The following is a 21,837-nucleotide window of genomic DNA, read 5'->3' as shown; positions in this document are numbered from 1 at the left end:
AAGGAGTCATCTCTGGACACTAGCTCAGGACTTCTGCCAATAACACCAGCTTTCCTCAGCATGAAATCAGGAGTGCCTCAAGCTAGGTCTGGAGCTAGATTTAATTTAAAAGCTGGAGTCATCTTTCGCTATTGTCCTTTATTCACCTCTGGCTCTCCGAGGGCAGCAGGATGGAACAGGGCAAAGCACAAACCAGGTTTTGCTGAGTGGCTACGAGCGCCTGTGCACGTTGCCATGGGCCTCCCTGAGCCATCCTAGGTAAGGATGGTGCCACTGCCAGAGCTCCCTGCTCTCCTGCCAGCAAGAGAAAGACCCAGCCCCAAGGAAGAAAGGAGAGGCAGACCTGCTCATGCACAGGGCCCTTGTCTAAGTATGGAGAACCGGCCACCCCCAGAACAGGGACTGCTGAGGAGCAGGGAAGCTGCCTCAGCATAAGGGCCTTGCATCTCTCAGCCAGCTGCCCCTGCTGCCTTGTGGCAAGGGAGGGCAGCATGCTGGGTTCTTCTCCAGCTGAGATGATAAGTAAGCTTTTTGGCCTCTAGAGAAAGTTAAAAATTCTAAAGCTACACCAGGAATTGAGGAACCCGCTCTCCCTAACAGCTCGCGAGGGGACTGGAGATTGTTCTGATCCCTGCTTCCAAAGACCACTCTTGATCCCCGGCCAGAAAGCAGCAGCAGTTTAGATGTATTAGACTGGCACCTAGCACAGGTAATGGGTTAGAGAAGGACCCCACATACAGTAGCATGCACCTCTTCCCACCCTACCTTTGAACAAAACCACCCTGGCTGGTATTCACATGCAAAATATATTCTATGCATTTTAAATCTCAAGCAACAAAGGCATGCAAGCAAAGTAGCAATGCCATCACCAGAGTCACAGCAAACAGTAAGCAGATTTCATCAGGCACACTGTGGCCGTGCCTGGAAGGGAGCCAGAGTCTGTAGGGCCCCCTCCCCTTTTGGGGACGGCTCTCCTCTATCTACTGGAAAAGTCCCATCTGACGTGGCGTACTGTAGATGGATAAGAAGTGAAAAGGACCAACCTTCTCGCTGATCTGAGAGATGAAAGTTTGTTTTGTTTGATGGCAGAGTGCGATGAAGATGAGGAGGGAATAAAAAAAGACAAGGAAAAACACAGAGAGTAAAAACAGGCCAAGCTTCATCTGTCCGCACACCACTGAAACGACAAGACAAGACTACAGAGGTCAGCCATGACTTCCCACCATGCACACACACCACTCCGCGTCATGGACAAGAGTGTGCCACGCTTGCACTGCTCTGGCCCGGAGCAGGGCCGGCCCCTCCACCTCCCTGACCTGCTCATTGCTCCTGGAGGCAGGGTGGAGGGGACCGCACATCCCACACATACTCACAAGGAGGGTGCTGCGGAGGTGGCCCCGCATTGGGCCAGATGCTGGAAGCACAGACAGGTTTACACGTGCAAAACACTCACACACACGCACAGAGCAAGGGACTCCAGCCATCACACAGACTGACATCCTCCCACGCACCCACTCCAGCTATAAAGATGATGGCAAAGGCACTTTAAACCCATTGACCACACACTGGGAAGAGCACATATGTAGATCCGAATTTTATCAAGTGCGAAAGAAATGTTCCAAGTGGTGAATGGAAATTCTTCTACCATGAAGAGCTGCTCCCCCTCTCCAAACAAAGAGCTAAATGCAGCAGAGAGGTATTAGGCAAGTGACAGACATGCGCGGTCTCAGCTGGGCTCAGTTTCGGGAGAGCCTTATTGGTACACTGTGCTGCGAGTGAGAGATGGACAAGAAATCAGAAGGACAAAAACACCCAGAGAGAATTGAGCAGGTCCCAGTTTTTGTTCCTGCGGGAGAGACAGTAGAAGGTTAGTTGCATTTTCCTTATAGACAAAGGAGATCTTATTTCTCTAGCAGGAGTGACCTCACTCCAGCTACAGATCTGTGGCGTATCAGCTGTAATCGAACCCTCGCTGAGAGAATACAGAAGTGGATTTGATAGTTAAAGACTGCTTATGAGTCACATTTTCAATGGGGGAAGGAGAAGGTGGGGGGAGGAATTTGCTTTCCAGTAGAAACACTGCAAATTAGAGAACAGCATGTGGCATTATACAGTGCAGCAGTACAGTCAGCCATTTCCAGCGATTAGAGGACAGGATTTTAACCAACACTGACATGCTACAGACCAGGCAACAAACTGCCAATAACAGCTACAACAGTGGCCTACTAAGTGTAATGGAGCTTGCAGGAGAACAGCAAAACAGTTGTTTACGTTTCTTCAATTGAACTGATACCAGGGGACTAGAACCAGCCATCTTGGAGCTTAACTGGCCCATAAGCGAGGGCCACATCCAGCGATGACCCCCACCTGGACATCCTCAAAAAAACAGTCCCAACTTAAGGTCCAGGTTTCCTCTGGCCTGCTTCAGACAGGGGATTTATCCTCCTGGCCCACAAAACATTAACATAAGGCTCATTTAATCCTGCGAGACCCTGTGATGGGAGGGAACCTCTTTATTGCCGCTCCCAAGCCACCACTTTATTTCCTAATCTAATGGAGCGTATCACATCTGCATGGCCTCAGCAGACAACGAGGGGCTCCTGCCTTCTGCTCACCGCTTCCCAAGAGGGAGGATTTGTTTCCTGCCCTTGCCCGGGAAGCACAGTGCTTCTGGCAAACCAGGCGTACCCGTGAACGGCCGCATTTCTGGACAGCAGTGCTAACATCTCAACAGGGCAACACAAACTCCAAGTGCTGCAAATGTGGACCAAGCTGTTGTACCTGTTGGGACTGTGCGACTGAAGGACAAGAGGCTGGTGAAGGGTGTAGGACCGGGGGATGATGCTGAAACAGCTACGGGAACACCCGCCCCTGCTGCAGAAGCGCGGCAGCCACAGAGCCTGCCCCTGCCCTTGGGAAGGGCTGACAGACCCCAGCCATACCAAGGGGACTTGCTGTGGTGCCACCTGGCCTGCCCAAGGGCAGGGAGGGGGGTGCTGCTGCTGCAGCTGGGGAACAGCCAGGAGCTTTGTTTTGGGAAAGCTGGCAGGGATCGTGCTGCATCAGTGTGCACGGACAGGAGTAGGCTCCGGCAGCGGCTTTCCCCACGTGTTGACACTTCAGATTAGAGTCGGAAAGGTGAGGAGACACATGTGAAATGCGCTAATTCAAACAGATTAATTTCTGGTCTGTCACACAGGAGCAAGTTTGGGGCCTGCTATTTGTCACTAATTGCTGGATTATCTCTTAATCTCTTATTAAATTAGTGTCTTATGGGGAATAAAAACCAGTAGCAGGCTATTTTGGAACAGCTGTAAGGTAAGAGGGAACACCTGGGCAGAAAGTTCTCTCTCCTTTCCCTTTACTTAATGCTTAAACAGCTGCTGCTTTATCTGAGATAAACCTGATAAATGGTAAATTGAAAGTTTCATCTCCTTACGGATCCCATTCACATTCTCCCTTATCTCCAGTTTTCTATCCATGTCACTCCTAAGATAAGAAGCACATTTTACCAACAGGTTTTCTGTTTTTTTACAAAACAAATGACTCTGAGGAGTGACAGCGAATAACATCTGCCCCCCACGCAGGGACAGAGGATTTAAGGCCAGGGTTACCCAGAGTATCCCCTGTGCAGAGTACCACGGCTCACTAGGCACGCTCTGTGTTCCCACGAACCTGAGCTGCCTGGCAGCTAACCTGAACATGCCAGTCTACGCGCAAGACAAAGCAAGTCAAGTCACAGCCGAAATGCCACCAGAGGATAGCAAACTCCAGAAGGTAAAAACAGGGCTCCTTTAGAGATCCAAGTTGAAATAGCAAAGAAGCAAAAAGCGAGGCCGTATCAGAGATGCGTCTGCCAGTCCTGATGGCTACAGTGCTCTGTAGGCAGAAATTCCCATGCTGATTGGATTTGGCTTTTGCCCTGCCACAGACATGCTCAACTTACGCAGCGGCAGCAATACTCTAACCACAGCAGCTTGTTGCAGAAAGAATGAATCTGGGCTTTACGGGAGGCTCCGCTTTTGTGTATCCTTGGGCATTAGCTCCCTGAAACAAGGCAGGGGGCTGTGGCCAGGATACGAATGCACAGGTCTGAAAGTTTAGATCACTAGCTCAAACAAAGGAACACATTTCTAAAGCCTTTCAGAGTGGGAAGCTAATACTTTCCTGAAAGCAACAAGAAAGTTCATTACCCCAATTGGCTCTGTAATTCTGCTGGGAACTGCCAGCGTCTGTCCTGTGCTCAAAATCCTCTGGTGCTACGCAAGGCATTAATACAAAGGCAAACCCAGACACTGTGGAATCCAAAAGACAGAGAGGTTAACAAAAACCCAGAGGGGGATGAACCTGTTCCTGCTTATCTCCAAAAGCACATCTTGTGTCTCAAGGACTCCACATAAATCAAATTTTATCCTTTACAGCTTTTAGAGGTATAGAGGAACAAAAGGACAGATTGTCTTTTTTACGCCAGATTACATGAGAATAAGACAACCTCCCATTATATGCGATGAACAATGTTCTCATGCCACAGTGATGAGTATATTCCATCCTAGAGAGACAGACAGGATGTTCAGGATGCCCAACCATCCTTTCCCATTCATAGTGCACACACATGCATGCATGAATTCAATTAAGAGCAGAAAATCTCAGAGCACCAGAGATGGATTTCCTAACGCTTTGTGCAATTGGATATGGAAGGGGAGGGAACGGACATTTAGTCGGCACAGATACGCAGGCCTAATTGTTCCACAGACGTCTATGCAGGTCATGTGGGGGAGGAGGGGGAAGTAGGTTTCCAAGTCCATTTCTGAGTTGCATTATCATGCACTGAGCCACCAGCCACTCTCCTTCTATTTTCCATAAAGGTCATTTTACAAATCATCAGACCTGAGCCCCACATTGCACTTTTAACCATCAAAGGACTTTGCAAGGAATAAAACTCTTAAGCTCATTTAGTTGAGTTCTATAAAGCACGTTGAAATCTTCAGACGAAATGTGCTAGCAGAAGGACAAAGAACTATTATTTATTAAACTGTGATCATTATAATCATTATGGCATAGCAAAGTGCTCATAGAAACACTGACAGTGAACACACTTCACCCCAGGAGAAAACATGACAAAAATATTCATAGTAGTATATGGAGAAGAAAAACTCAGCAGAAGCCTCTCCGTGCCTCTCCGGCTCTGAGGCCAGCCAGCTCCAGTATGGGGACGCACAGTGGCAGCAGCACAAGCCACAGCATGGACTGAGCAGCCAACATCTGCTGTTGCCGAGTGCTGCCCGGCTCCGGCCACCCCGCTGGCTGCCCTCACCCCGAGTCTGCCCACAACTCGCCCAGCTGCATCTGCCCACACTACAGCTGCTCTGACTGTGGCTACAGCAGCAGCTCCAGCACGGAGCAGCACCCCAGGGCAGAGGAAATGAAGTTAAAAATACTGAAATCCCATAAAAAGGAGTGTGCTTTCTTCATCAAAGGGTCATTGCGCTCTCTTGCGCTGCTCTACTGCAGCATTATCTTGAGGTCAGGACCGCACAGAGTGTACACATGGCCCTTCAGACCCGTAGCCCTCCTCAGCCACGTACCAACTGCTGAGGGGTAGTTACTCTGTGGCCTCTATCACAGCCTGGTTTTGCTTCTTGTGATGGTCCAGGGCAGATATCTGTCCAAAGCAGCAGTCTGGGTCATCCAGTCTGATTCAACTGCCTTTTTGTGTTTCCTGTCACCCAGGCATCTCCCTCACAAGTCTCTCCAGTCTCTGCTTGTCTGTGATTGCTGCCTGGCCCTCAAGCACCAGCAGTGCCCCTCGCTGCTCACGTAATGTCACCCCCATCAACCCTGGCGAGAGGCAGGTTTAACAAAGCACAGCGCCAGAAGTGTGCATGTAGCTGCATTGTAAACAAATGTATTCCCCATTATTTAGCCATTTTCAGACATCCCCAGTTTTGGTCACTGACTGTTTGACCACTGTCCCCAGCTTTAACTCTTCTCCTGGCAATACCCTCAAGCTTTGGCTGCTGTTGCTATTTTAGCTGTTTTAATATTACATAAGCAGAAAATGTCCTTTCTAAAGGCTTCAAGTCTTGTTGCTCCAGGCCCATGTCAGTCATTCAGAATTATTATTATTTACACAAGTTCCCCACTGCAGTTAAGTATCATACAGCCGCAAGTAGCCATTTCGGTGAGCTCCCTCCGTGTCTGAGCCTAAGCCACCGCCACGTCCCCAAGTGTAAAACCCCGTGGAGGCCAGAGAATCACTGCTAGGGACAAAGCTACAAACCTAATTTCATTTTGGGTGATGGTTCCTTAGTGAAATTTGGCAAATAAAACTCCAGACTCCAAGCAAGCTTCCCTGCTTTGGCAAACGAAATACTAGCCTGGCCTTTCAAAAAGCAGATCAAGAGAGCACAATTTTTTGCAATAATACCATTTCTATTTACTGCAGTTTGATTTACTAGTTTGCAATTTGGGGACAGAGGAGACAATTCAGTTTTAAATGGTCTTTTTTTTTAAAGCAGCAGTGCAGCTGCTTCTCTATAGTACGTGTAGCATTTGGGACCAGGGAACTTGCTGCACTTGTCCCACTGGACTGTGCCTTGAAGGCCTGAAAAGCAGCACTTAAGAAGTAAAAACTGAGCAGCAGATTTCTCATTTGATGGGAATTATGCAGCCAATGCTCCAATAAGTGCTATTCTAATAGCATCTGCATTGCTCACTGCTGTAAGCAGCGCTGGGGAACACACCTAGTGAACTCCACAGTGTATTAATACGGATAGTCTTATACACAATCTTTCTGCTCATCTGCTTCATTGAAGTAAGAAAAAAATAATGCCATGTGTAGAGAAAGGGCAGAAAAAACCTTCTGCACAGGGAAAGAGTCAAATAACAGTGTCTCTATTTGAGGGGAGCACCACACAAGCCACCACCTTCACAGGCATTTCACAGGACAAGAGTATTGGCTGAAAATGCTCCTCTTTGTGAAAATGTCCCTGAATCTGTAGGCAAATGAAGAGTGAAACATGTTCATAAAAACCCAATAGCGTAGGTGAATCAGTGCAATTATATTATACTCCCAGTGAGCATGATGAAATGACATCATCTTTTTTTTTGCACACTAGGTCCAATCTGCTTTCTACTCTTAAACCAATTTCTTGGATGTCTTGAATCAACTTCTTGGATTTTTGCTGCTAAATTAGACAGTAAGCTCTTTGGATTAGAGGAATCACGTCTTCCATACGTTTCTATTCCCTTCCCTTTTCCCTGCAGCACCATCAAGTCCCAAATCTAATCATTGTTACAATGTACTGTGGTACGTGTAACCATGGACCACAGATGGATGGATGAGTGCTCCTTCATGGTGGTAACGACAACATCCAGACCAGCACTGGCAATGCTTGTGCTGAAAGGGAAGGATAGGAATATGCCATAGCGGCACCTTTGAAGTCCCTGCCATTGCCCAGACAGCCACCCTGCCCTGGCATGCTCCCTGCTCTTGCCTTCACTCTGTTCTTGCTCCTCTGATGGTCTGCATGTTTTCTACAGCCCTCCATGCATGGAGGGCTGAAGCGCAGCAGTGGGAGGCAGTCAGCTCCCAGCGCTGGTCCCCAGCCCCATCCCAGCTCTGCAGCAGCAGATAGACCTGTCAGTCCAGAAGCAGAAGGCTTATGATGGTTGCTTTCCAGCACACTTAGTAAGATGAAAATAATAGCTTCAAGGAAAATGCATCCATTTTCCTTTACAAATCCCTGATGTGGAAATGTTTTAACTTTTAATGAAGTCCATCTGTGCAGAAGTGCTGGCTCTAAAGGATTCACAGAGACAAGACACTGGTGTAGCCTGCTCCTTCCTCCTCCTGTTCTTTCATTGATATAGGAAGCCCTGAGCAGTGCCTGGGTACTCTTTCTCGGCACCCAGTATCTTCCTTTGTTAGACTGAAAATTATGATAAAGATGCTAATGAGACTGTGCTTTCTAACACAGCACATGCACAAAGGATTACCTGGGAGGCTAGGAAAGGGGAGGACATGATCAAAAACATAAACCCCAAGAGTCAAGAGACAAACAAACATTTGAACTATTAAAAAAACAATAGGCTGTAAATGAGAGCAGGCACAAGCAGTCCTGAGAACTACACAGGGTGGAAATCAGTACTGCTGCTCAGTACTCTCCCATGCTTTCCGAGAAAGCGGGCAACTTCTTGGGTATTCACCGCAATGAGGTCAATCATTATGAAACCACCATGCAGTGGTGATGCAGATGACACACTTAATTTCCACTGTAATTTAGCATTAACTAATGTCTTCTATAGTAAAGATGCAGGCACTTCTGAAGACCCTACTGGAAGTCATTGATCTGTCTAATGACTACGCTCAAGGATTATCGCAGGAAGAAAAAAGAGGGATTCTTTTATTCTCCATCCCAGACCTGAGAAAGTAAAACATTTTCATTTTTTTCCTTGCTTGTTAAAGAAATAAAATACTGTTCTTGGTTTGACTTTTTGAAGTCATTAACTAATATAGTCACAATATGATTTTTTTTTTTGTAGAACATTTGCTATCAGAAACTGTGAGCACAAATACCATCTAGGACCTAGTATGCACAATGAATTTCATCTGATAATAATTTATGGGGTATCCTGTCTTAAATATACAGCAGGGCTTTACCAGGATCACACAGGTTGGAGCCTGACATTGTAAAGATTACGTGCTATAAAAAGGCTTGTTCCAAAAATTTATGTGTAAGAAAATGACATTTAACAGCAAAGCATATGTCTAAGAACATGTTTTCTTCGATGAACGTCAGGATCCTCTCACATGTGCAGACCATCCATGGCCCATGCCTCCCCCAAACAGGACAGATGAACCTGGCTGAGGAGGTGTAAAATTCAGTACACTCCCCAGTCCTACAGGATTCACTTGCTAAATAGAGAGTGTTCATTAGTGAGAAATCAGAAAGTGTTAACAGGAGGTTTTTCTACCTCTTGAAGCTCCTGTGCCTTTTTTGAATCACACCTCTATAGAAAACAGAACATTGAGACTCTGAGCATGTCCCCGGAAGCAAACGCATCCCAAATACTGCAGCAAAATGGCTGGGTATCCACACAAACCTATGCAACAACAGCCAGCCTGGTAACTAGGATCCTTTCCCTCAGAGTGCAAAGTGACAATCCCAGATGAGTTTTAGTACAGCTTGCCTGAAAAATGAACTTGAAAGAACACAGGGAGTTCAAAATCATCCATAATTACATTGTGAGAGTGAAATGAGTGATTCCACTGCATAGATACAGCTTCATCTTCTGAATATGCTTAATTGGATACTTCAGTCTTCCAAAGACTCTTATAATCCAAATTATGCTGCAAAATAAAAAAGCAGTCCCCCAGAATAAGCAAAGAAAACAATGCCAGAAGCCACCCCTAGAAGCAAACACACAGAATGTGAAGACTTAATCATTCTCATGTCCTCTTTCCATACTAACCAATGTACAGCTTAAAGATTGTTTTTTCCTTCTTCAAAACAGAGGAAGGCAGAAATGAATATGAGATTTTATTATTAGACAGTTGATTTACTAAGTGGAAACAAAATCTGGATCTAACTTCCTAACAAACAATGGGCTGCACCAGCACAAGAATCTTCTTTCTCTTCTTGGGAAAATCCATAACTACATTTCCCAGGGGTTCCTGACCAGTGGCTCTGGTTTTACAGTGTTTCATACAAAGCAGCACATTTTTCTCTTGCCGAAGTTAACAGAAAGCTTATAGGGAATTCAGCCCTTGCTTCTCTCCAAGCTAACTCAAACATCTTTAATGTAGAGAAAGAAAACTGGCAGGAGACTGTCCTAATGTAAAACCTTGTTATTCTGGTATGTTGAAAACAGTTTTAAATCGGCAACATAGCACAACCATTAGAAAAATCACTTTACATGAATTGCGGCTAATTTCCAGCAGGTTCCCAGTGTGAGCCATTAATACCCAGAGGCTCAATCACTGATGCATATAAGATTGATTAGGACAACTCCAAAAAACTGTTCAGTTTTTAAAGATACACATTCCAAAGCAGAGGCCTAAATATCAGCTCACCTATAGCTGAGGGCCTCTCGGTCATTAGAGTATGACTGGTTTTAGACTACTCCACCAAAGGTTAGCTTATACTAAGAGGATTAAGTACCCAATTAAAATAACTACGACACAAAGTTAAGGAGTTCAAGGGAGAAAGGAATTCCAATCCTGCCCATATTTCAGCAATTAGACATAACACTATATAAACAGCAGAAACAGATTTCCAGCAATGTGAGTCAAACCCAACGTGGATCAAAGATCTTGCCGTTTTTTGAGCAAAAGGCCACATCACACAAACCACAAAGTGCGATCAGGGCACTAAGAGAAGGAACATACTCCTCCACTGAAAGCCACGGAGCCTTCTGGGCAGGAGAAGAGTGACCTCCTGGGGTGGAAGCTGCTCTTACCTCGAACGTAAAGGTTTGCTGGGGCAGAGTAGCGGGTTCCTGCGCTGTTGGTTGCAACACATTCATATTTGCCTTGGTCTGACTCCTCACTGTTCTCTATTTGCAGAGCTCCTGTACACAAACAAGATGACACAGACAATTCAGGTTATGGCAAATCTGGCAACTGAACAGCCAGCCTCAGAAAAGGAAGGCCATGCCCCACGCTTTTAAAGTATCTTCCTGGATAAATATACTGCGATGTTCTTCCCTGGACCCACAGGGTACCAGCATGCAGCCAAAAGGTACCCAGTCTGTTGTTTGTCAGAAGCTTGTGAAATTGATTATTGTTATTTTTTTAATATAAAGGGAACCAGTCACTGATGTATTTCCAACCGCCCCAACCACTTATATTCATTGCTTCAATAAAGGAAAAAAAACATACACATACACACATATTAATTACAGCTTTGTATGGGACTCCTGTCTAATAAAAGGACCTTTAATAAGCTTTTAATCAAAACAGCCAAGCACAAAGCACACTAACTGTAGCTGTTTGTTTCTTATCTGATGCACACAAAGCCTAGCAAACGCTCAACAAATTGCAACCTTCCTGCAGAAACTGGCAGAGTCCCATCTCCCCCACCTCACCACCCCTCCTTCCAACACACATCCCCTTTTGAGAAAACAGTTTGCCTTTTGTCAGCTTTCTCCACGTCAGTGATCTCCTTGTCCTTTCAGATTTCATTATACATGATACGAAAAGATTAGAAACTCAGTCTGAGACACCAAAGATATACACCAATGCAATCCACCCATTTTGCCACCCGGCGCTCACGTGAAAGCCACTCTCCTTTGTCCTGGCAGTGACTGCTCTTCCAGCTTTGGGTCAGGAATAGTTGCTTAGCCCAGACTGCAGGTTCCTCAGGACATGATCTGATCTCATCCCCAAAGTGCCAGATGCATGAGGGGCACATCTAAATAATTGCACCAGAACACAAAGAGCAGTCATTTATATGGGGAACCTGTGGAGTGCCTGGAAGACATGGAAGTGAGCGCTGGTCTGAGGTGGTTTTCCCTCATCTGCTCAGCCTGTTCCACTGGTGTTGAGCACCACTTGACTTTGGAGGCCGGTCTTTCATCCAGCTTCTTGCCTAGCACAGAAGACTGCAAAACTGGTCACATCTAAACTCCCCTAACTGGGCCCTATATGCAGACGAAAAGACGGAGATGCAGAGAAAGAAAGAAGCAGGATGTATATGACAGCAAGCTGGCACTGCAGGAGCGAAGGGCCGTTGGCCAGACACTGGAGTGGCTGGTGCTCAGCCTGCTTCCCCCAGGCAATGTGCAAATAATTTTTAAAGTGCCTCCAAGTGGTCAGATTCTACTGGATAGGATTGCCTGTAAGAAGGAAACTCTGTTCACAAACCATATACTGAACTAAAAGAAAACATTAACCCCTTTGCTTGTAAGGATTTGAACTCATTTCTGCCTGCCACGGTTCAAAACGACCACTGAGAGCGGCACTGAGAATAGCTGGTGAAATTGCCTTCTCCCTTCTCACTGGTTCAAGCTGCAGAGGTCAAACTCAGTTTTTCATATCATCAGAACAGAAGAAAAACTAATGTGAATCAACCACTGCCACCTACATTATTTAGAAGGATAAATTGAGACTGTAGCATAAGTCTATATGTCATGGGGAAAAATGAACTTCCCTGGGTTCTGCCATATAATAAAAATGATGTACAGAGCCCTCCCTATTGTTGCATTAGTGCTGGAAATGAGGCTTCAGCTAGACAGAGAAAGCTTGTTTGCAGAAGTCTTTCTACCTACTAACAAAAGGAGCTGCCAGCTTTCCCTAGCCACGGCGCTCTCTGGACACCCACAGGCCAAAGCCTACAGAGCACTGCTGCTTAATTCAGGGAAAACGCTGAATTTCTACGTGCTGTCTGGGAAAAACATCTTCAAGCAGACAGCAGCATGACAGCCAGTGCAGCAGGAGGAAGCTTCCCAGCATTGACAAGACATAGAGAATCTAGAAATGGAAAAGACCTATTAGGTTATCTTGTGCATCCCTGGGGGCCAGGGCAGGATTGCTCCCTGTTGTAAATGTACTTGTGTTCTGTCCAATCCCATTTTAAATGTGCTGAGTGATAGGTCTTTCACCGCTTCCTCAAGGAATTGATGCCACAGCCTGGTTACACTCTCTGTCAGGAAGATTTTCCTGAAACTCACCATATATTATCCCCTTCTTAATTTCTGCTCATTACTCATGTGCTGCAGAGTTCATTCTGAGTGCTTGCATCAGGCCTGGCTGGGAAAAGCTGTTTGCTGCAAAACATACCCAAACTTTGAAAAAAAAAAAAAAACCCAACAAAAAAAGTGGATGTCATCACCCTGAGGAAGAGCCTATCTCTGATTTAGCCTGTAGCTATATAGGGCTGAAAGCAGAGCCAGCTTCAGGTGACGAGGAGTGGTGTCTGCCTAGAAAAAAGTAAGATCCCTAGATAATTCTGCCATGAACATGTACCTGTTTATATGCCCCTTTTAGTCATTTAATACATACCACTGGTATTTATACTCTTTATACGTGTGATCACCATGCCTCTTAAATGTTGGTTGGACAAACTATTTTTCATCTCTAGGGACCTCAGCATCAGTGCTGAAGAGAGAAGAGGAAAACATAAGAGGATGACGAAAATGAAGGCAGAGGGGAGTTGCAGATTACATGCTATTAGTGCCTGTCAGTTCTGCAGCCAGTGTGGGCCAATTTCTAGAATCATACTATAAACATGTAACACGTGTCAGCAACTGCCTACAAACTGTTGAGGGACACCGGGCAAGGAATTCTGGTTTTGTCTGCGTTGGCACAACTGTTCAAACTATGGTGCATCAGGAGCAAGAGAAAACCCAGAAAGCAGAAGGAAGTTAATGGAAAACTCTCAGCCGAACCAGAAAGAAATCAGTTACTGCAATTAATCATCATTAGACAAACACAGAAATTCCCCAGTATGGGTAGCAGAGGTACCTATACAGCAGAGGTACCTATATAGAGGTACCTACCAGCAGATTCTGACAGGTAGCAGAGAGTGGAAGGATCATGGTAAAGTGATGGCAGTCAGCAGGACTACAGTGCTCTTCTTGAAGGATAACCTAAAACTAATGATAGATACAGGAAAGGGCAGGGTATCTCAGGGTACAGAGATCTATGAATAAAGTTAAGAAGCTCAGACATTGCTGGCATCAGAAAGCTGGAAACATAAATGCATCTGAGCCTTTGGAAAAACTCCCTAAGTGTAAAATGCTCCAGGCTCTAGTTCAGTCATCCCAGAGAAAGGCAATAGTTTCATCTCTTGGAGGGCTCAAGTCTAGGCTGGACAGGACACAAGGGGCTACAGGAAAGAATGAACGAACTGAGTCCTGAGTAGCTCATTTCCCTGAAATTCTCGGAAGCTGCATCCAGAAATCCTCAAACGCACAGTGAATTCTCTGCTTTGGCAAGTGCAAAGGACCTGATTTCTATTCCTAGCCGTGTCAACATCTCATCTTGTAATCTTTTGCACCTCTGCAAACCAGGGCTAGGAAGGCTGATTTACTTTTATTCATAATTTTGGGATTTATGTTGCACAAGTTGCTGAGTAAGGTCTTGTTCACACAGGATGTTACTGTAGGCTTCTCATATGGACTCCTCAAGTGCTCCAGTGCTAGGTGCCTTGCTCTCGTTTGCATGGCTGAGTCCTGATGCGCAATCACATAGCATGGCTTCAGCGGATGCATGAGGACCATCTACCATGAGGATGCTCATATGTGTACAGAGAGGAGCAGTGAACAGCTTGTTTGGGAGCTTGTGGGGCTCTGCAGCCGTATGTGCACATCAGAGCGAAACCTCTCCCTGCTGAGCACCACTCGACCTCCGCTGCCTCCTGAGCACCCTGAACCACAGTGGGGCTCCAGCAGAAGAGGGGCAGCCACTCCTCACCATGCTGTGGTGTCATGTTGATCTCGCTTGTGGCACTGATCTGTTCCCGATAACACATCTCAGCTTATCAGAGAGTTGACAGCTCCTGAGAAAAACCCCTGGCTGCTCTCCAGTGCCAGGGAGAATGGTGACAAGGCAGAGCTTTCTGGGGCTGAGAGCAGGAGCAGGCTCTACTGACTGACAAGCATCCCTTATAGATTCTCTACTCTGTGCTGGTATCTCCTTGCCAGTCCCTTCCCTCCTCTCCTAGCTTTTTCTTTTGCTCTTTAAACTCGGGCACAGACAGCAGCCCCGTTAGCAGCTCTCCAAGATACTTATCTATTCAAATGTACTTGTGCTCAGGCAGAATCATTAGTTGCAGTGACAGTGGTTAAAAGAAGCATTTAAAAACTGCACTGCACAGAGAGAGCATAGGGAAGGCAGATCCTGATAAGGACTGCTTCTTGGCAGCGCAGGGTACTGTTGTGCCATGGAGGGCTTGTCACTCTCTCCTCCAGGTGACAAACCAAATGTAAAAAGCTCCAAGGTGCCATACAGATTGATCTCTCTGAAATCCTGCTCCGTTGCTCATCTTCTCCCAGAGAGCACCGCATGGAGATAAACACAGCAGCTCTTGGGGCGACACTCTTCCATATCTACTCAGGCTAGAGCTCCATCCCCAACAGTAGGAGCAGCTCTGTTTCTCTAGCAGGGCAGTCAAAGCCTAGCCCCCCTCCTCCCTCAGAGATGGGGACTGACCTTTTGCCCTGGTAATAAAATTAGACACAGAATGAAATGCTCCCTTAAGCACCCAAGAGTCAGGGGAACCAGGCTGCAGTCACAGCACTCATCTAAGGAAAAGACTTGCAGTGCAGATGTTAACGAACCCAGCTACCTGACTAGGGCCCTTCCTCTTAGGGAACAAGTAAATTTTGCCCACCCTGCACACTAGAGGACATGACTATCCCAAGCGCCCCCCGCTACTCTTTCCCTCTGCCTCCCACCAGCTTCCTCCGCAGAAACACTGCCTGACTTTTCCTGAGGCGGTATTCTTAGTCACCCCCTTCAGCCAGTGCTCAGGTGTGGGTCCCAATCCCCATTCTGCTAAAAATTCCCTCCCAGATGACAATCCTCCTCAAAATCCATTGAGCAGGGCCAGAGGCAAGCCCAGACCAAACAAGGACCCACAAGTGTGAATATGGTGGAGAAAGAGACACTGTGAAGCCCTGACAACAAGGGGGTTGGACTTTCACACCCTGGCTGCTGCCCAAGATAACCCACACTTGCCGTGGGAGCTGTGAAAAACTGAAAGACACTACAACCAGGCAAGAGTCACTAATAATGAAAATAAGCCTTTCCCATATTCACTATTTTTTGTAATTTATAACAGCAGCACCACCCAGCTGCTACAGAGGATTGCACCTAGCCTTCACCAGCCATCAGCACTGCCAATTATGCAAAGCAAGACAACCATAAATATATTTGCATTGTTAGTGTTCATTATGGTCATTATGCCCGAGAGGCTGGTGATTGGCATGCAAGGGGCCTGCTCTCGATGGCAACGCTGTGGAGAAATCACTCTCCTGTGCACCACGGGCCGCTGTGGACAGTACCCGACCACTGAGACAGAGTCGGTAGAGAAGGAGGAGAGGAGACCCAACGTGCTTGGCAGCACGAGGGCTCCTCAGAGACAGCGGAGTTTCAGGATGCTCTGATCTCTCGCCAGCAGGTACAGGACTCTGCGTCAGAAGCAAAACTACAGCACTGTCAAATGCACAGTAACGCCTCTGTGTTCCCTCTAAAGGGACATGAGTCAATCTGAGTCCCAACAGTAAGAAACATGGCATTACAAACATTTCCAGGCACTACCCCACCCAGCCTCCCCCCGTCACTGTCTGCTCCTGCAAACATATCTTCACACTTCTAAATTGTTTTCCTTTCGCTGTTTTTTTTTTTTTTTTTGTGGCTGGAAAAGCTCAAGAAAGAAGAAAAAAAATCCTATCATATACAAAGTGCAATCAAATGTACAAACACATGCTCAAAAAGAGACATCAAAATTCTTTTAGCTTCCTCTAATCTCCTTGGATAGCTTTATGCTCCAGCTCGCAGGATAGTGTCGCAATACTGGAGCTATATTTAAACCAGTTTGCTGGGGACTGGAAAAGGTTTAGCTGCAGCTATACAGAAGTCGGTGCGGGTGTTTACCTGGCTTCCCAGACAGACAGCTTCTGACACCCAAGTGAGCTGATCTAAAGTTAATTCAGACAGACCTCTGCGGGGAAGAAATACTCTTACGTATAGGAAGCTCAGATATTTCCTGTGGTGACAGAAAAGTAACAAATAAATCTGACTGGAGAGGGAAAATGCCTGAGATGATGATGTTTTTTTACCTCCTTGTGTGCATCCGATCTAATGCCTGTTCACTCCAGCACCCACCAGAAACACAACAGTGCTCTGCTCTCTCTTACAGCCTGTGGCAGGAAAATGCAGCCAGGTTTCACAAAAGGTTGAGCAAGTTCAATTCCAGAGAAATGCTGGAAATGAGTATCTGATAGACTACTTTGAAAATAAGAATGAGGCAGAACTTGCTTAAACATGGACTTGCTGATACTATCTGTGGGTCACCTTAAGAAGTAGCTATTGGCTAATCTGACGGGCATCCGCCAGCTCCATGTCTTTCCGATGAACAAATAGGGATTTCAAGATTAAATTACTATCTGGGACAGTCCTGGAGGGGTAAAGAGTGAAGCTACAAACTGAGATGCTGAATTATAGATGGGAGGGAAGTCAGAGACGTCTTGGACAGAAATGACCAAATATGGGGGGGGTAAGGTCAAACGAGGTGTTTAGAGAGAAAAATCTCCTGTTTGGAGGGGTGCATGGTAGAATTTCTCAGGTCATCCTCTCGCTAACCACATGCTGCTCTCTGTGAGTGGGTTCCCTGCTGCTCCGCCACAAAGGCCTTGGGTAACATTTGAACCTCCCAAGTACTCCAGACACATAACTCCTAGCGACACAGTCACAGCAGCAATTACATCAAACTAAAACCACCCCTCCCCCCAAACATTATTACCAAAAGGGTTCGTTAAGAGTCATTAGTTCACCCTTCCTTTCAGACCAAATTAATGGATTCCAAAGCATCAAACTTACCTTAATGAGGAACAAGAGTGCAGCTGGGTATAGAACATGGCAGAACAGTCACTTCTACATGGACACCACCTCACCATCATAAAATCACTTTCATCTAATCTGTCGTTATCTTTAGAAATTCAATGACCTCCGTTTTAAATAAAAGGCATTAGGCTGACAGAAATCCTCTGGGAGAAGCCAGAGAGCAGCACGTGGCTTCTGTTTGCTCTCACAGAAATGTCATCTTTGACATTCAAACAGGACACATATATTTTAAATAATGTCAAGAACATTCTTAAAATACCTCATCAGGACTCAAACGGGGGTGGGGAGGGGGGTGGGGGTGCGGGGAACTTATGTTTCATGAGATGGATGGTTCTTTTCACAGAAATGTGTTCGGTTCCCAAGCAGGACGTATGGAGCATCCACGCGGTTCTGGTGCTGAGTCACTAATGTCATCAGACAGGGCGGGCGCGCGGGGAGGCCCCGGGACGGCTGCGCGCTCGGCGTGCACGGCTGGCAGCTCAGAGCGCTCGGCTAGTTAGCATTCAATCTGTCATTTCATTTTAGGATTTGCAGTAGAAACAGGAGATGAAGAAATAGTTTAAGGAGCTTGTAACATCACAGCTGTCAATCTCCAGCGTTCCAAAGGGAGGAATGACAGATATATAAGCCCATTCATATCAAAATAAGGTTTGCAGTCTTTTTCCCTGACCCACATTTGCTACAGAGGCAACTTAATGCAAATACGCATCAAACGGCAATTCACATTTATTCTAAAATCACTTAACGGGAGCTGAAAACATTAACCCCCAGCAACAGAACCAGTTCCAGAGAGTCAGATTATTAACTTCCAGCAGTGATTCAGGGAAAAGGGGGAGGAAAGGGGAGAAGGGGGAAAACTGAACGAATGAGGTCGTGTTGATTTGTAGGTGGTAGTCATTCTGTCGAGAAATCCAGGGGTCAGTCAACAGGGGTAACCAAAATCACAAGAGAATTCAGAAGGGCCTTAGCATGTAACGCTGATTAACACACTAAAGTTAATCTAAAGGGACAGCTTTGAGTGTTTAGGCTAGAAAAGACAACACTCCAATTGGAAAGTCATTACTGGTGCATACAGGCTGTGAAAACTAGCCAGGGACTGCGCACACTGGGCTGTCAAACCAGGGGCGAGTATAATTAATGAAGGCTTAAAGCAGCCAGATGTGCTTATGATTCACCTATTTAAAACAAATCTTTATGTTGCAAAGCAACATCGGCATGTCCGGCTCGGAAAGGGGGGTCTGGGGCAGCGGTTCTCTGCTCTGCTGCCATATTAGAGGGTTAGCACACAAGAAAGGCAAACATGAGGAACACAAACAAAGGTGCTCCTTACCCCAGAGCCAGATTTGCTCAATCTTTCAAGAATTTATCTCCTTCTGATTACAGCTTCATGCCCGTCAGCAGCAGCAGAGAAGAATTTGACTGTTCTCTTGTGAAAATGTTACCTCCTTACACTTACACCAAAGCAATCCACCTAAAACCCCCTAGACACAAAACCTCAGAGGCCACGACTGCGCGGGAAATTCAGAGACTTTCAGGAGCTGCAGGAGACGTCAACCCTCCTGTGGCAGAAGCCAGGGACCATTTTCCAGTTTGCAAACTTTCCGTTGAATAACCCCCTTTCAACAATGCAAAATCGCAATGGATGAGTCTACAAGAAATCACGCTAAAAACCAACCAAAATAAACACACTAGTGGGAGAGTGCAGATGAGCAAGAGCGCTGGCAGAGTTAGGGCTGAGAGTAAAAGCTGGAGATGAGAAACACCGGAGGAGAAGGGACAAGGCAGACAGGAGATGGAGTGACGTGACAACTGGAGGCACATTTCAGCATTCTTACCTCTGATCGGTGTACCACCTGGTGAGGTAATTTGAATGCAAATAAGATTAGAGAGAAGCATTAGTACAAAGAGGAAAGGAAGAAAATTATAACTAAAAAGCAGAAAGTTTTTTTAAAGCTAGAATTTGTATTAGCGCGACAGGAATAAACAAAAAGAAACTGATGTGCAATAAAAGTCAGAGTGACACTCTCAGGAGGTTAGTAAAGCTCATCGCTTCCAGGAGTGCAGCATCCAGCCCTGCGTCTTGCCATTGAAGCCACCACCCTCACGAACGGGGGGCCGAACTAAGCTGCCAAGGTGGCATTGCTGGCTGGCCTCACCACTTGCATTCACCCACACCACCGTTCAAGCAGTTGAGATGGAGGACACGCTGGGAAGATGGTGCAGCGCCCCTTCATTCCTCATACAGAACAAGGAGGGAGTGTCCTGGGGGCTGTGTGATCGTGGGTGTGCTGGGCAGGAAGGGTGGAAAGCGCATGGCTGCGGGCGCTAGGTGCAATATTGCTTTGAGGTTAGAATGACCAGTGGGACAAAATCTGCTCGCTTAAAGAAATTAAACGAAGGGGAGAGAGTAACAAATCAGTTTTGAGCGATTCTCCGCATTCGCATAACCCTTGCATCAGGCTCCCTCCGGCAAAGAAATCGGTGTCATGCAGAATTAACTTTACATTAGGAATATTTCGAAACGAAGTAGTTTCTGGTAATGTAACAATGGCACACTAGCCAGACCTCTGCTGTTTCTGCCTAATTTGGATGTTGGCTGGAGAAAGGAATCCCTACCCTCTTTATAAGGCACTAGAAATAATTTCACATGCTATAATGAAGAGTATCTTATAAGGAGGGCTTCTCTGGGAGTGAGGTTCAGTTTTGCTGTTGCAACGATCTATAAAGGTTTGTTTTACGAGGTCAATGTGTTTAGCAAGTGGAGGATCCACTGGTCAGTGTCTTGAGTTCAGCGTACAATCAATAACGAAGCATGACTGAAGGGGAAATGCTCCAACTAGGCAAATTGGCAGGGAACCCTTCTAAATCCCCACTTTTGTCCCCTTGGTCTTATTTTGCACATATGAAGGCTGTTAGTATAAGGGAGAGATTCATGCAGATCGAATCTGTAGGCAGTTCATGGTATGTGTTGGTTTTATGCAGATTTGTAGGATCTGAATACCAAGCACTTACCAAAGAAAACTGAGGAGTTTAAACAGACAGAAAAACAGGGTTAAACAGGACACAATGTGTCAAATCATGTTCAGTGTATTGATTAATAAATACCAGTATGCATACAAGAGTGTCGTGTATCTCAGATTTACAGCTCATTCCATTATCCACAACAATGATCACCCAATGGGAAAGAAAGACAGAAAAGAATTTCTGTAAATACAAAGAAGGCATATTTTAAGCATGTTTAACTTGCCTCTTAAAAAGTAATTACAATATTTATACTTATTCTTTTTCTTTCCTAACTACCCTTTCCTTTAGGCAGAGTCCTTTCTCTAAGCGAGAGCAGCAATTCAAACTACTCTGTTTAGCATTTTCCTGTGCCAAGATGACATTACCCCATTTTAACTTTACATCTGGTTATATTTTCTGACGCTTTCTATCCACAGATGACTGAAGCATCAGGAAAGATCCTGCAGTCACTGAAGTTGTGGGTAATTTCTTTCTTGCAATAATAAATCTGCTGCTTATTTATCTATCTCAGTAACTACCGCTACCCTTGACAGAACACTTATACCCAGAAATAGTCGCATGGAATAGCACAGCCATGGAAAACAGGGTTATTTCTCTTTGCCTGTTTGGAAAGTTTGCCAAGTGATATTTTTGTTCTGTTTGGTCTAGGGCCTCCCCCCGCCCAGCCCCCGTCCCCGTCCCCTTCCACAATTCTCAGAGTTAAGAAAAGCATCACCACAGTGTGTCACTTCCCATGGGAATGGTGCAATGACTTTGAGCACAAGCCCAAGGGGCAGAAAACAGAACTTCCTTCTCCTTCATCTGGCTGAAATGGGTTTTGTTGTTCTGCCCTAGAACTGAAAAGATTTGAGGCAAATCTTTAAATCTACTCCCTGTAGAGGCTAAACCCTTTCTCTAATATGCAACTGTCTACACAGAGGTCTAGGAGCAACTGCATAGTTGAAGCAGATTCCCTAAAACGTTAAGTGTGACCAGCTCATTTTTTCCTGCATTAAATCCCAATCCTACTGGCCTCCGAATGTAAGACAACCCTTGTGGGAGCAGCACAGAGGCTTGCCGTATTTAGCACAGTGTTTGTTCTGGGTCTCTCTCACCTCTGCAAAGACTTTCACTCTTCACTCAGAGGAGACCATTATGGAGAATGCACAAGGCTTTTCTGTTGGACTCCAGATTTCCTTGTCCAGAAGAAATAAAAGTTCCCACTCACCCTTCACATCATATGTGACACATCTCTGGCTGTTGTC

The 21,837-nt window shown here is 45.9% G+C and overlaps 1 protein-coding gene across 1 annotated transcript in view; it reads right to left on the bottom strand.

Annotated features, from left to right (window-relative positions):
* PTPRF (protein tyrosine phosphatase receptor type F) overlaps positions 1 to 21,837 on the bottom strand; it is a 250,559-nt gene that overhangs the window by 80,239 nt on the left and 148,483 nt on the right. The window contains exons 5-6 of the mRNA XM_074152846.1: positions 19,405 to 19,422; positions 10,462 to 10,572 (exon numbers count right to left, since the gene is read on the bottom strand). Of these exons, the coding sequence (XP_074008947.1) occupies positions 10,462 to 10,572; positions 19,405 to 19,422 (129 nt within the window). The remainder of the gene's footprint in view (positions 1 to 10,461; positions 10,573 to 19,404; positions 19,423 to 21,837) is intronic.

Source organism: Numenius arquata, chromosome 8, assembly GCF_964106895.1.
Source record: "Numenius arquata chromosome 8, bNumArq3.hap1.1, whole genome shotgun sequence".
Classification (NCBI taxonomy): domain Eukaryota; kingdom Metazoa; phylum Chordata; class Aves; order Charadriiformes; family Scolopacidae; genus Numenius; species Numenius arquata.
Note: the sequence above shows the minus strand (reverse complement) of the source record. Positions and strands in the feature narration are given on the sequence as shown.